The 14,541-nt window shown below is 36.5% G+C and overlaps 1 protein-coding gene across 11 annotated transcripts in view; it reads left to right on the top strand.

Moving 5' to 3' along the window:
* The window catches only part of ERBIN (erbb2 interacting protein), a 93,167-nt gene that overhangs the window by 53,148 nt on the left and 25,478 nt on the right, over positions 1-14,541 (top strand). For all 11 annotated transcript variants that reach the window (XM_081131386.1, XM_081131384.1, XM_081131380.1 and 8 more), the window contains 2 exons: positions 1,407-1,476; positions 10,030-10,129. In XM_081131386.1, the coding sequence (XP_080987512.1) occupies positions 1,407-1,476; positions 10,030-10,129 (170 nt within the window). The remainder of the gene's footprint in view (positions 1-1,406; positions 1,477-10,029; positions 10,130-14,541) is intronic.

Raw genomic sequence — 14,541 nt, 5'->3', positions numbered from 1 at the left:
CAGAGGTAGTCCCGCCTTATCTATGTTTTGCTTTTTGTAGTTTCAGTTACCTGCTGTCAATTGTGGTTTGAAATATTTAATGGAAAAATTCCAGAAGTAAACAATTCATAAGTTTTAAATTGTGTGCTGTACTGATGAAATCTCACGCTCTTTCACTCTGAGCATGAATCATCTGTTTGTCCTTCATATCCACATGATATACACTAGATGCCCTGTTTATCCCTTAGTTAACCCTGTTGTTATCAGATCAACTTTCACCGTATCACAGTGCTTGTGTTCATGTAACTCTTATTTTATTTAGTAATGACCCCAAAGCACCAGCATAGTGATGCTGGCAATTTAGATATGCCAAAAAGAAGCCATAAGTGCTTCCTTTAAAGGGAAAGCTATGTATGTATTGGGGTGGGGCATACATACGTATAGGGTTTGGTACTATCCTTGGTTTCAGATATTCACTAGGTGGGGAGGGGGTGGAACTTACACTCTGTGGAAAAAAGGGAACTACTGTAATGATTAAACAGTGTTTCTAGAGCATTTTTACATTTTGCTTTCATAGTATCTTACAGAATATTCAAAGCAGTCCCATGAAATAGTATAACAGGTATTCCCATTTTGTAGAGGAGAATAGCTTAGAAGTTAGAGCTTTAATGAAAACCCAGTTTTCTGACTAGATGGGATATTCTGATTGTTCCATTTTATTTAAGAAGAACCACTGCCTTAAAAAAATAATTAAATCCTTGTTTTGGCCCATACATTGTACCCTAAAACTAGAGCCCTAGGTTCCAACAAATTGCCTTGGACGATGGGTATAAAAGAGTAGATAAGTGTAAGACAGAAGGCTTAAGTAGACATTCTGTTTTAAATAGGATTCTATTCAGATTTAGCATTCTAATGAGTATTTATATTACTTTGCTTTTACTTATTATAATGTTAAAATAGTTTTGAGTATGAAAGTGCTGGCTCATGATGAAATACAGATCAGTGCAGTTTTTATAACAAACTGTCACTATGAGTGCTGCCTACAATGGTTCGTTGTCTCTAAATACAAATAAAATATCCAAAGCACTTTTATGAGACATTACTAAATGTGTTCTTGTCTTTTTGATGAGGTAGGGATAGTTAATATTTTTTCTTATTAGATAACTTTTTTGAGATTATTGGATTATCCGTTCCCCCGACCACACTGATTCAGTTGAAGAATTCTGTCTTAAAAACTAATGATTACAGAACTGTGTGTTGTTTTACATCTTATTTAAGGACCTGTATTGGGTTTTTCCCTGAATTGACTATTTTTATTCTATTTTCATATGTAATAACATAACACTGTTTAGAAGACCATTAGATTTACTCTCATTTTAACACTTCTCATTTTAAAGTTTAATTTTTGTTTGTATATTTTCCAACAGGTTAAAGAATTTGCCCTTTAGCTTTACGAAGCTGCAGCAGTTGACTGCAGTGTGGCTCTCGGATAATCAGGTGGGCATTCTGATTTTGTAAATTGCTAAAGTTCCAGTTGTGCTCTACAGTCATGCATTCTGATTTACATAGGATTATTTGAGAGCAGTTATGCTGGTGAACACATGTAAAAATGTATTATATAGAAAAACAATATTTACAGACATAATTTTTGTGAAATATGTGTAGATTTATAAACAGTAAATGCTGTGGGACTTGTTTAATTTCTGCTAAATCTGTAAAAGAACATAGAGTAGGAAGTCAGACACAATACTCCTTAACTTTTTAGTTTTTTTGGTGATTCTTTATGGCATATAACTGTAGAAATTTGGTAATTAATTTAAATTATACCTCTAATTAAGCACTTCTACATATCATAAGGAAGCTTTTCTAAGGAATTAAGAGTTATACCTTGGGCTTTTCTTTGTTTGGCAAACATTTATTGAAAGCTTACAGTAGGCCATGAACTGCTCTGGGAACTGGAGATATATTGGTGAAGCAAATACTCTTCTTACATTCTTACTGAGTTTACATTCTCATGGGAGACAGAGACCAACAAGGAAGTATCTATGCAATGTTTCAGAGCTAAAGAAAAATAAAGTTTGATGGGCATTAGAGTAGCAGGATTGAATATACTATTTGCCAATCTTTCTCATTAGTATTTGACTTTCAGCAATGCCTTATAATGATTTATGTAAAGCTAAATTTTCCCAAGGTTTGGATACAATAGCTTCATGAGGTATTTATAGGTTTAGTAGTGACATTTGCTTTGGGGACTGTATTATGTCTCTCTTTTGGATTATATTACCAACCCTGTTGTGTACTACAGTAAAGAAATAAACTTGTCTGCATTTCAGGATTCTCCAAACTTCTTAACTGAGGACCCCTTTCCACCTAACTCTTATTAATACCCTAAAAGCCTTAAGTTGATGTCAATCCACATATATGAATCAAACTGTAGTATTTACTTGTTCTGCAAATTAGGCAAGGAAATACTAAAATGATGATACTTTTGCTTTTATTAGAGCTTGAACACAAGTGTGTCAGTTTATGTATTTGGAACTCTTAACCATCTAATCTTCCTTAATTGAATATTTACATTTGAAACTAATATGAAATTTTGCAGCTGGATTCACAAAACATTTGCTGGTCCCTGGAGAATGCCAGTTATTACAGTGTGAATGAGACATAGCTCCCAATCTTGGGAACTCTTAGACTGTTAGTAAAATAACACTATGGTGGATAAATCAATGCCAGCAAATTATGCCAGGTGACTCATTTTAGTGAAATTATCTAGTATCTATTACAGTTTCTTCATATTTACATTGTTCTCTTCTTGCTCCCCATTTGCTAATTACTTTAATGCAAATTATTAAATGGGGTGATGGGGTTCTTGTGTTTTCCTGAGTTTGACAAAATAGTAAAGTAATAAATAGTAAAACATATCTGACATAGCTATAAAACTTCCCCAACAGTATAATGCAGACATTTTGCTATAAGAGAACAAAGTATAGGGGAGAAGGTATGTGACAGTGGTTTGATTATGAATTACAAAACTAAAGTGCTCCTGTAAATTTCATTGACAGTGTAGGGATTATACCTATAAGCAGTACATACAATAACGTAATTTTTTACAAGTCTCTCTGATGGCTTGAACAGAACAATTGGTTATTTGTTCCCTCATTCATTTGGCCATTCTCATTCAAGAACCGTTTATTGAACAACTGCTTTGTGCCAGGCAAACTAAAGTCATTTTAATACAGTGTGGTAAAAGACTTGGTAGGACTAGACTTCAGGATCAAAGAAAGGGAGCATAACTTGGGGATGTAAAGACAGGTTTCCCAGAGGAAAAGATGCCTGCAGTGCCTAATTACTTGTCAAGAGTTACAGGATTTAAACAAAGAAAGGGGAAGAGTGTTCTGGTTAGAGGGAATATCATGAGCCTGAGTACTTACTGATGAATCAGTCTAGTACATTCAGTAACTTTACACGTGGTTCTTTATGACTAGAGCAGAACCTATTAGATGGAAGAATAGGAAATGAGGCCAAAGAGGTAGGCATTGACTAGATCATAGAGGATTTCGTATGCCATGCAAAGGAACTTGCATTGTATTTCAAGAATGGTAAATAGACTTTTTTTCTTACGTGTCAACTCTGATTAAATTGAGTGGCTTCTGAAAGATTGTTTTAAAGATTCTGAAGCTAATTTCAGATTCGGTTGAAAATTATTGTGATTAGGGTGGCTATGTAATTTATTCTTCATACTAGGCTAGGACACTTTTGATAGTGAAAGGGAGGCATATAGTCATTGATCAGTAACTCACATATTTCTTCAGTTTAAGAAGAAGAAGTGATCCTGTGGTACATGTAAACCCTCCTATAGGAGATAGGGAACCAGTGTCACATATGAGCAGGCAAATCCTGTGATCAGGTAAATGCTGTGATATTTTAGAAAGTCTTTTTGGGCTGCATTATGGAAGGTGGATTTAGCAGGGGATGGTGCCAAGCATGAAGGCAGGGGAGACTGATTGGAGGGCATTGCCATACTCAAGGCAACAGAAAATCCTGGCTTGCAATAAAGTAATGATAACAGCGTCAGGGAAGAACCAGTATATTTAAGGCACAACTTAAAAAGTCATGTCAGTACAACATTTGAACAGTGCATGTATGTGAGAAGAAGGGGAGTAAAAGCAAAAATGATCCTCAAAAGTTTTGCTTGAGCGACTAGGTGGATTTTGATACTATAAAACCAAGATAGGAAACCACAGAGGAAAAAATGTGTTTATGGGAGAATGTTAAGATTCAGTTAGGTATGCTGAATTTGAAGTACCTTAGGCATGTACAGAACAGTTCTAGTGGCCACAAGACCCCTGCAACTTTGTTTTAGTCTATGATTTTTGTGCTGTTGGTTTCTCCATTCTTTTAATTTCTAACTTCCAGGGATTTCTCAGAATTGCTTTAAAAGGCGTAATTTCCTGTTTTCCAGTACCATAATGTGTTTATTTCTTTTAATTTGTAAAATTTCTTTATTAAAAAGATTTGTGTCACAAGAGGAGATGTAAGATTGATCCCATCATTTTAACCACTTTTTTTTCTAGTGGGCAGTTTCATAACTTTTATTTAAAATGTTTGTAAATGTTAGGGATGGATGAATCCTGAGGAATACTACCATTTAAGTGGAAGGTAGATAGTCTTAGAAAGAGTGGCCATAGAGGTAGAAGGAAAACTATGAGATAGTGGTTTCTTTTTTTTTTTTTTTTTATCTTTATTGTTGAAAGTATTACAGATGTTCCCTTTTTTCCCCCATCCACCCCACCCCCAGGCCTTCCCCATAACAATGTCTGTGTCCATGGGTTGTGCTTGTAGACATACAAGCTCTTTGATTAGTCTCTCCCCACCCACTCCCCTGCCCCCACGTTCCCTCTGAGATCCCTCAGTCTGTTTCATGCTTCTATGTCTTTGGATCTATTTCATTCATCAGTTTATTTTGTTTATTACATTCCACATATGAGTGAGATCATGTGATACTTGTCTTTCTCTGACTGGCTTATTTCACTTAGCATAATACTCTCCAGTTCCCTCCATGCTGCCCCAAAGGATAAGAGATCCTTCTTTTTTACAGCTACATAGTATTCCACAGTGTAAATGTACCACAGCTTTTTGATCCACTCAGCTACTGATGTGCACTTGAGAAGAATGTATATTCTGCAGCTTTGAGGTGGAATGTTCTGTTAATATTCAATTAAATCCATCTGATCTATTGTGTCATTTAGGGTCACTGTTTCCTTGTTGATTTTTTGTGTGGAAGACCTATCCAGTAAAATCAGTGGGAAGTTAAAATCCCCTAGTATGACGGTCTTGCTGTCAATCTCTCAAAATTCTCTAGAAGTTTTTTTATAAATTTAGGTGCTCCTATATTGGGTGCATATATGTTTATCAGGGTTATATCCTCTTGTTGGATCAGTCCCTTTAATATTATGTAATGACCTTTCTTGTCTCTCTTTATGGTCTCCATTGTGAAGTCTATTTTGTCCGATGTGAGTATTGCTACCCCAGCTTTTTTTTTTTTCATTTCCATTTGCATGGAAACATTTTTTTCCACCCCTTCATATATTTGGGTCATGTTTTCTTATCCATTCAGCCACCCTAAGTCTTTTTATTGGAGCATTTAATTCATTTACATTTAAGGTTATTATTGATAGGTACTTATCTGTTGCCATTTTAATTATTTATGCCTATGTTTCTCTCTCTCTATTTCTACTTCTAATTACAGCAGTTCCTTTAACGTTTCCTGCAATGCTGGTTTGGTGGTGATAAACTCCTTTAGCCTTTTTGTGTCTGGGAATCTCTTTATTTCACCACCTATCTTGAATGATAGTCTTGCTTGATAGAGTAGTCTTGGTTTCAGACCCTTGTTTTGCATTACCTTCAATACTTCATGCCATTCCCCTTTGGCTGTAGTTTCTGATGAGAAGTCAGCTGACAGGCTTATGGGAGCTCCTTTGTAGGTAACAGATTGCTTTTCTCTTGCTGCCTTTATTATTCTCTCTTTGTCTTGAATTCTTGGCATTTTAATTATGATGTGTCTGGGCATGGGCCTCTTTGGATTCTTCTTGCTTGGGGCTCTCTGTGCCTCCTGAAATTGTGTGACTTTTTTCTTTACCAGGTTAGGGAAGTTTTTCTGCCATTATTTCTTCAAACAGGTTCTCTAACCCTTGCTTAATTTCTACCTCTTCTGGTATTCCTATAATGCGAATATTGTTATATTCATGTTGTCCCACAGCTCCCTTAAACTGTCCTTCTGTTTTTTAATTGTTTTTTCTTTCTGGATCTCTGGTTGAGTGATTTTTTTTCTTCCCTGTCTTCGAATTCGCTGATCCTATCCTCAGCTTCCTCTAATCTGCTGTTTATTCCTTCCAATGTATTCTTTATTTCTGCTATGTCATTCTTAATTTTTTTTTTCATAGTTTCTATATCTTTTTTCATGCTGTTGAGCATCCTTATAATCAGTATTCTGAACTCTATATCTGATAGATTGCTTATCTCCATTTCATTTAGCTCTTTTTCGGAGACTTCTCTTCTTCTTTCATTTGGGACTTGTTTTTTTGTCTCCCCATTTTGGCTGACTGTTTGGGTTTGTTTTTATGTATTAGGTAGATCTGCTAGGACTCCTAGTCTTTTTGGAGGGTCTCTGGTGCAGGCTGATGTCAGACACAGTTTATGACTGGCCCTGAGTACACTTTCTAGCTATCAACAACCCTCTGCTTGAGGTCTCCTCTGCTGGGGCTGGGTCCAATTGGACAGGACCAAGATGCACACCAAAGTCTGCTTTTCAAGGCCCGGGCTCAGAAGAAGATAGGCAGACTCAAAGCACTCTGAGGTCTGCCTCTTCCTGCAGGCTGATTAATCTGATTCTCTTAATGAGTCTCAGCTGTAGAAACTCCTCTAGGTAGGGCTAGAGGTTTTCCAAAAGGGTGGGGCAATTGCTTCCCACACTAGGCAAAAGCAGCAAATTTTCTGCCTGAGAAAGATGTTCTCCACAGTCTGGGGGGAATGACTCAGCACAGGAATCCAGATGGGTGCCCTCTCATCTCACTCTCCAGAGCCCACAACCCTAGGTTCTCCTCACAAAACCCCAGTCCACTCTACCCTCCCTCTACTGGAGCCCAAGGTGAGTGGCTGCACATGAAACTTTGTGCGTTGGCTCTTTAAGAGGGTGCCTGCAGTTCCAGCCCTCTCTCCCTGACAGACAGAAACCCAGCTGCTTTTCACAGCCAGATGTTATGAACTGGCACCTTTCTCAGTTCTGGTGCTCTTGGCTGGGAAGCCCAGCCTGGGGTTTAGGCCTCAGAGTCCTCAGTGGGAACCCCCCACAGCTGAGATATCCCTGTGGACCTACAGCTGCTGCCTGTGGGAGCCCTCTCGCTCTGTACTTCCAGTCTCTGTGTGTTCTCCACTTTTTCCTCCTTTGTTATGAGGGTGCTCTCCAGCTCGTCTTCAGTTGCAGTTGATTATTGAGGATGGTTTTTCTATATTTTAGTTGTAATTCCAGTTTGGTCCTGGGAGTGTGTCAGTGTAGCTTCCACTCAGTCTACAACCATCTTTAATCTCCCTGATTGTGGTTTCAAGTTAAGGGTGAAGCGACTGGCTTAAAAGGAGCTCTGTATAACAAGATAAATGCTGTTGAGAGGTCAGTTCACATGAAGTCTGACTTGGGGTGGTAAACACAAAATACAGTGTAGAGATGATGTGTTGTAGAATTGTGCACTGAAACTTGTATAATTTTGTTAACCTGTGACACCCCAAATAAATTCAATAAAAAGGGGGGGAAATGAAGTCTGAAAAATCTACATTATATTTTGGCAAGTTATAGCTAATTAGTTATAACTAATATAAATTTAGATATATATATCAATAACCCGATTGAATTAGTTTAAGAAGTAAATAAATGAGGGAATAGAGCTATATGATTGTTGATTAGACCTTTAAGAGGGTTGGATGAAAAAGAAAAGAAGTGAAACAAAGTAATTGGTAGCTAGGGTTAGGGTAAGAAGGGATCCTTCAATATTAGAGAGCATGTTCATAGGTTGTTGGGAAGAGGCTGTGCGGAGAATGAGACTAAGGCTCTGAGAGGGCTTGGATAGCTGAAGTGGAAGCTAGTAGAACCAAAAGCTCTGGCAGGGATTCTTACCTTCTTGAAGGGAACTTGGGTCTTAGGTTTGTCCTTTCACAGTAATGTACGTGGTAAAACTCTTGGAATGTAACCATTTCTGAACTCTTAATTCTTTAATCCTATTTTTATCTTCAACAATATTTTAGAAGGTAATACCTTTTTCAGAGTGCAATGTAGGAAATAAGGAAGGACTTTAAGGCAACTTTGAGAGCCGTGTTGAAGTTGAGTACCACAAACTTGTAGTTACACTTATTCGCTCAGTTGTGTGATGTAGAAAAAGCACGTAATTGCAACGATCCTGGATTGCAGCTTTGTCAAGCCAGGTGCAAGAGAAAGACACTGTAGGAAGTAGATGTTGATAATTGTCGGGAAAGCGGTTATAATGAAATATGGTGAGGTACAAAAAGAGAAGCAAAGACTGGAAAGAAGGGTGGTGATAGAGTTGAACCGTCAAGGGAGTGACAGCCTTGGTGAGCGGATTAGCAAATTGTATGGGAGCTGTTAAGTGCGAGAGCTGCATAGTGGCTATGTTGCCATACCCTGCCGGGTGTCCTTTTGACTGGCCACTCCTCAGCTTCCTTTTCAGGAATTTTTCTTCTGCCAGCCCCTTTTATGTTGGTGCCCCTCATGGTGCTCTAGACTTTGTTTTAGTTTCTTTCCCCATGCTTTCCTCTAGGAAATATTTGTTTACTGGACTAAAAGTATGGCTGTGTCATCTATATTTTATGTCTGTTGAATTACCAATGACGGCGGAAAAAATTGGCTTAAAAGAGTCAGGAATAGGTTCATACTACTAGAGGTCACTGGATGTGAGGAAAGGGGCTAAAATGGTGGAGGCAGAGTTTAGGTTCCTCAAAAGAACAGGTGTTCATACTTGAGGAGAGATGAGTAATGATCTCAGAGCATTTGTAAGCACTAGCTCACCTCCTGACTTGGGGGTTATGAGATGTGGGAGAGTGAGCAACCTGTATTTGAGAAGGCTTCAAGGAGCCCTGCCTTTGAGAAGGAGTAGAGCTACCATTTCCATTATCTGAGGGGGTTAAGGGAAGTTTTCAGTGAAAAAGACATTTGAGATGCAGGGCGGTTTCTTTACTGTGGAACAAGGAGGGTCCATAGAGGAAATGGTTGAATGTGAGTAATATTATCACTAGCTGCAAGGTTTGCACAGAGTAAATCCAAAGAAAAAATTGATAAGGTGGCAGGAGCAAGAAGGACTGGCAATTCCCTGCCTGTCTGGAGTTGGCCAAGGCTTGGATTTAAGTCAGTAGGCTGGCATAAATATTAGTATTAAGTAAATCAAAAACACTTGATAACCAGTTAGGGAAATAATTTTAAGAAAAAAAATGAGGTCCAAAATAATGGGCTTCCAGTTCCACCACTGAGTAACTTGTTGTGTCATTAATAGAGACAGAAGACACGGAAGAAGAGAGAAGCAGGTTACAACTTGTTTCTTTTAAGTACTGTCTTTCAGCTGTAATAAACCTGGATAACTAAACTGCTAAATCATTTCTACAAAAGCATCTTTTCAAGCAGCAGTAGTAGAGGAGGAAAATACATTGAATGGAAAGGCTTATTTTATAGCTTTATTAAATCACTGTGATAAGTAATTATTGGACTGAGGATATACTTAGTATATGAGATCTTTAAAAATTTTATTGATAATCAGTGGAAACTGCAATACAGTGTGAGTTTGCTTTATAGTACAAACTAAATTTTATTAGATTTTTATGAGGTTTTAAATCAGTGCTTAAAGTTTTATTATATATATTTAAATTTGTTTTTGTAATCTACACATTGATACTTTATAGAAAAAATGGTGAGTGCTTATTCAGAGGAATTGCTGGATGATATGTATTTGCTTTAGGATTACTGAAAATTAAACATTTCTTTTCTTTCCCTAGTCCAAACCCCTGATACCTCTTCAAAAAGAGACTGATTCAGAGACCCAGAAAATGGTGCTTACTAACTACATGTTCCCTCAGCAGCCAAGGACTGAGGATGGTAGGAATTTAAGAATCTCTTTTTAAAAAAATAATAATAATACTGATAAATCACAGCAAAGTTATGAAGTGAATTTTAAGCCTCAAAGACTTTTACTGATTTGAAGGGAATTTGGGGGATTGGTCAATAAAGTTCTCTGAACATGGGATAATATGGGATAATAAGGCAATATCTCAGGGTTATAGATAGTGGCATTTAGAGTTATATGCATATAATGTACTTCCTTAAATGACTCCTTGCTATTAAACAGCGTACATCTGTTATGGATCTCTCTATTCTAAATCACATTTAGATAAATGTTGGGAATGCATGTTAAGTATTATGTGATTAGGATTATTAAACCAGGAAATTTTTGTTCACTTTTGTTGTTGGTTGTAGAATTACTACCCTTGGATTTGGATCTTTACACTAGGTAAAGTTAATCTGTAAAATTCTGAGTGTAAATGTTACTTCTAAGTTCTTAATTACATTTTGCCAAGAAAGGGGAGTATGTCCTTTACTGTTAGCCACAAATGTTTTTCAACAATTAATGATATTGAAACCTTTTAAATTAGGAAGCAAATGGTTTCTAATGTATGTTGTACTCTGTGTGTGATGTTTATTATATGTGGCACTTAAAAATATAATTTTTATGTATTTTTCTGAAACCAGTGAAAAACTATGATTCCAGGTTATTTATAAATTAACACTTAATACATAGAGAACTGGAAAAAAAACCCTAATCATTAGTTTTAATTGTAAAAATATACCATAGGCAAGTTAAATAAATTCTTGAGCTTCAGTTTTCTTATCTAGAATCTGTTTTGCAGGGTTTTTGTAAAAAATGAGAAACAGTGGTTATAAAGTGCTTATTAGCGCTGTGACAAAATCAGATTGCCTATTATTATTCTTACATTGTTTTGGCAGGTTTAGCACAGTTTTGAAATATAAATAGATTAAAAGTTAAAATCATTTTACTTTTGTTCCATAACTAGTGATAAATAATTAGAAAACTCATTACTTCTCTATGCTAATTATTTCTTACTCTTTGCAAAAAGAAATAAAAGATATGCTTTGATAAGTTATTATTTCATAGATATATTTGATGAGATTTATTTTGGCGAAGCAAAAACTGTTTAGCTTTTGAATTGAATTAGCAGGTAAGACTTATGAGATGTCAGATGTGAATTGCTTCATTCACTGGAGGGTCTGTAATTATTAAGGCTTAGAGAATAAGTTTATAAGCAAGATTTTTTATCCGTGTATTTAAATCTGCCCCCAACCCATATTTAGCAATATAATTTGGAAATATATATCTAAACAACATACAATATACTTAATTTTAGATGGTCAGTGTTGTGTTTTATGCAAGTACCCAAATGTGCATTAGAAATTAAGTTCAAAATAGATATTCCAGCTCTGGCTTATGCCCCTCCTTGTGCAGTGTGAGGAATTACAGTAAATGTTTGGATACATTAATAGGTGTTCTGTGTGTGTGTTTGCCTTAGTTGCTGCAACACATCTCTCAATTTTCCACTTTTCTTCTGAAGATGATTTCTGGATAATAGGAAATAGTGGGCACCCTGTAAATAATGTTACTATCAACTAAAGACTGTACTCAAATAATTGTTCTTTTATGTGGGAAGGCAGAATGCTAATACTTACAATATTTGTGAGGAATGAGAAGGCATGAATTCTTAGTGTAAAGACTTCAATGTCTTATTGCGTATGTTGGCAAACTACGTTAGTAAAGGGCCATTTAATAAATATTTTAGGCCTTGTTAGACCATAAGGTTTCTGTTGCAGCTACTGGATGCTGCCATATGAGTGTAAAAGTAGTCACAAACAGCTTATAAACAAATGAGCTCAGTCAGGTGTGTTCTAATAAAATTTTATTTATGGGCAAATTTAGATTGTATGAAATTTTTGTGTTATGAAATATTATTGTTTGTTTCTCCCCCAACGATTTAAAAATTTTAGAACCATTCTTTTTTTGGAGGGATGGGGCAGACTTAGTAGTTTTCTATGCCCTGCCTTAAAGGATAGAAAAGGCAAACTTGGAAAATTCATCTTTATTTTGCTTTTATTGTTTCAGAAAAATAAAGCTGAAAATACTAGAAAGCAGTCAATATAGATACTATTCCAAGGGAAGGTTCTCAAACAAAATTATTTTTCCCCTTGTCATTGGACCAGATTCTTCAAAAAACATGTTTAATCTTTGATGTTTTATTATATTAATGTTGTTAGTACTTAGCCTGCCTGCTTTTGTTTTATCATATAGAGACTTCAGAATATTTTTTATTCATTTTTACTTACACTAAAATAACCAAGCATGATTCAAACAGTGAATAAAACTACTCAGAATATGTATTTTGTTTAGGTGATCAATTAAATTATTAAATGCACAGTTCAGTATACTAAATGCACCTGGAATATCCTAAGTCAGAATACCTTTTGTTCCAATAAAAGTGGTTTACAGGTTATGGCCGAGTGGGCCAAATCTGACCTGATGCCTGTTTTTATGTAGCTCATAGGTAAGAATAGTTTTTAAGGTGAATATTTGCATCAGTTTGATGATAGTAAACACTAACATTGAACTCCAGTTATGCAAAATGTTATCCCAACAATAAGAATTTCAGTCTTATTATTAGTAGAAATGTGTTAATTATTAGTGTATTTTAAATTTGTCAAAAATCTTGTGGAAATTCGGTCTCTCATTATTTAAGTACCTGAATAATATCCTAGATTTTCTCTTGGCTTGCAAGGCTTAGTAATTTATTATCTGGCCATTTAGAGAAAAGATTTGCTGACCCCTTCCCTAAGCTGTTCTGGTCATGGGTATGTATACTCATGCCTTGGTATGCTCTTCTTACTGTTTTCCATTTTCATGATTCATTCACCTCTTCTCTTTTCTTTTCTTAACTGTTTCTTCTTAAAAGATATAGTTCAGGTGAGCAGTTTATTTCTGACATGAGTAGAAGTAGCAAAGTAAGATCTTGCCACCTCTAACTTTGGTTTTGGAGATCTGTGTTAGAGCAGGAGAGTCCGCAGTGGGAAGTCTGAGATTGGCATACTGTATAAGGTTCTGAGTCCTCTTGGAGTCTGTGTGTTTCTTAAAATACTTCACAGTGGGTGTTGTAAGGGCAGCACTATAACATTGCATTCACATACCAAATTGGTATGGTCAAGCAGGTCAGTTTCTTTTCAGCCAAGAAAAGTTTTTTTTATCATAGTGTCTCTAAGAAATAGGTAAGTCAGAAAATAGAATGTTTTTGTGTTGGAGTTTTATAACACTTTGAGAGAAGTAGACACTTGGTTCACATTTGATTCATTTTGTTTTTATCGATCACATATGTGCCAGGCAGTGTGTTAGATCTAAGTATTTAAAGGTAAAAATCCTTGCTTTCAAGAAGCTCACGATCTAAGGGTAATAATGACATATAAATTTGAAAGAGAAGGCATAATTTTCTTGGGGCCTAGTTATAGGAGCCAGTCTCAAACAGGAAGAAGGAGAAGTATTTGTCTGTATCAAATAAATTTGTAACCAAGGAAAACAGGATGTTGATGGGTGGGCATCAGTCTCAGGGTGTTTATTTAATTTTTCTTCTCTGAGAACTCAAAGAGAAAATTGCCTGTATAGGTTGGAGGAAGGGCATTTGAGGGACATGGTAGTGATTTGGAGGGGGAGAAAAGACTGACTAGGAATAAACAAAGATTTCTAAGTAGCACTGAAGAGGAAACAAAGGAGAGAATACCATACATTTGTAGTGGTTCTAAACAAGGTTATGTCATTTTTTTCTGGTAGAATTCAGCAATGCACAGCAAAGAAGGTGGGTGATTGAAATACCATGCTGTGGGTTTTGTTGGGTAGGTATGACTTAAGGAAAAGGGCAAGAAAGGTGACAACAAAAGGTTAAAATAACATCATGAAATCTAAGCTGAAAAGAGAAGGAACTAAAACCTAGAGTGGTTTTCACAGGATGAAAAAGAAATGAGGTTAAGGAACTCGGAGTTGACCAGCAGTAATATGGGAGTGAGTGATTTGGAAGGACAAGTATTGGTCAAGAGGTGGAAAATGTCACAGAAGCCAAGATCTGAAGTATGTACCATGGTGGTTGTGAATCACATGGGTTGAAGTGCAGATGGACATTGGAATTGAGGGCATCAAGGACTATGAAGTAGTTGTGTTGAGGTGGGGTCATCATACATTGTCCTCATTCAGAATATTGGCAGGTATTCGGTGGAGAGGAGGGCTGGACAAGACTAGCATCCTCAGTGAGTACAGCCAGGGCGATCAGGTCTCCCGGCATCTAAAATGCAGAGACAGTGGTGCTGTTACCCGATGCCCTGAATCTCAAATGATGTGAGATTTACCCCAAGGGGTAGGAAGTGTAGGTGACCAGAAGTGGACAAGAATGAAAGGCATGGTAAAA

Source organism: Miniopterus schreibersii, assembly GCF_964146895.1.
Source record: "Miniopterus schreibersii genome assembly, chromosome: 3".
Classification (NCBI taxonomy): Eukaryota; Metazoa; Chordata; class Mammalia; order Chiroptera; family Miniopteridae; genus Miniopterus; species Miniopterus schreibersii.
Note: the sequence above shows the minus strand (reverse complement) of the source record. Positions and strands in the feature narration are given on the sequence as shown.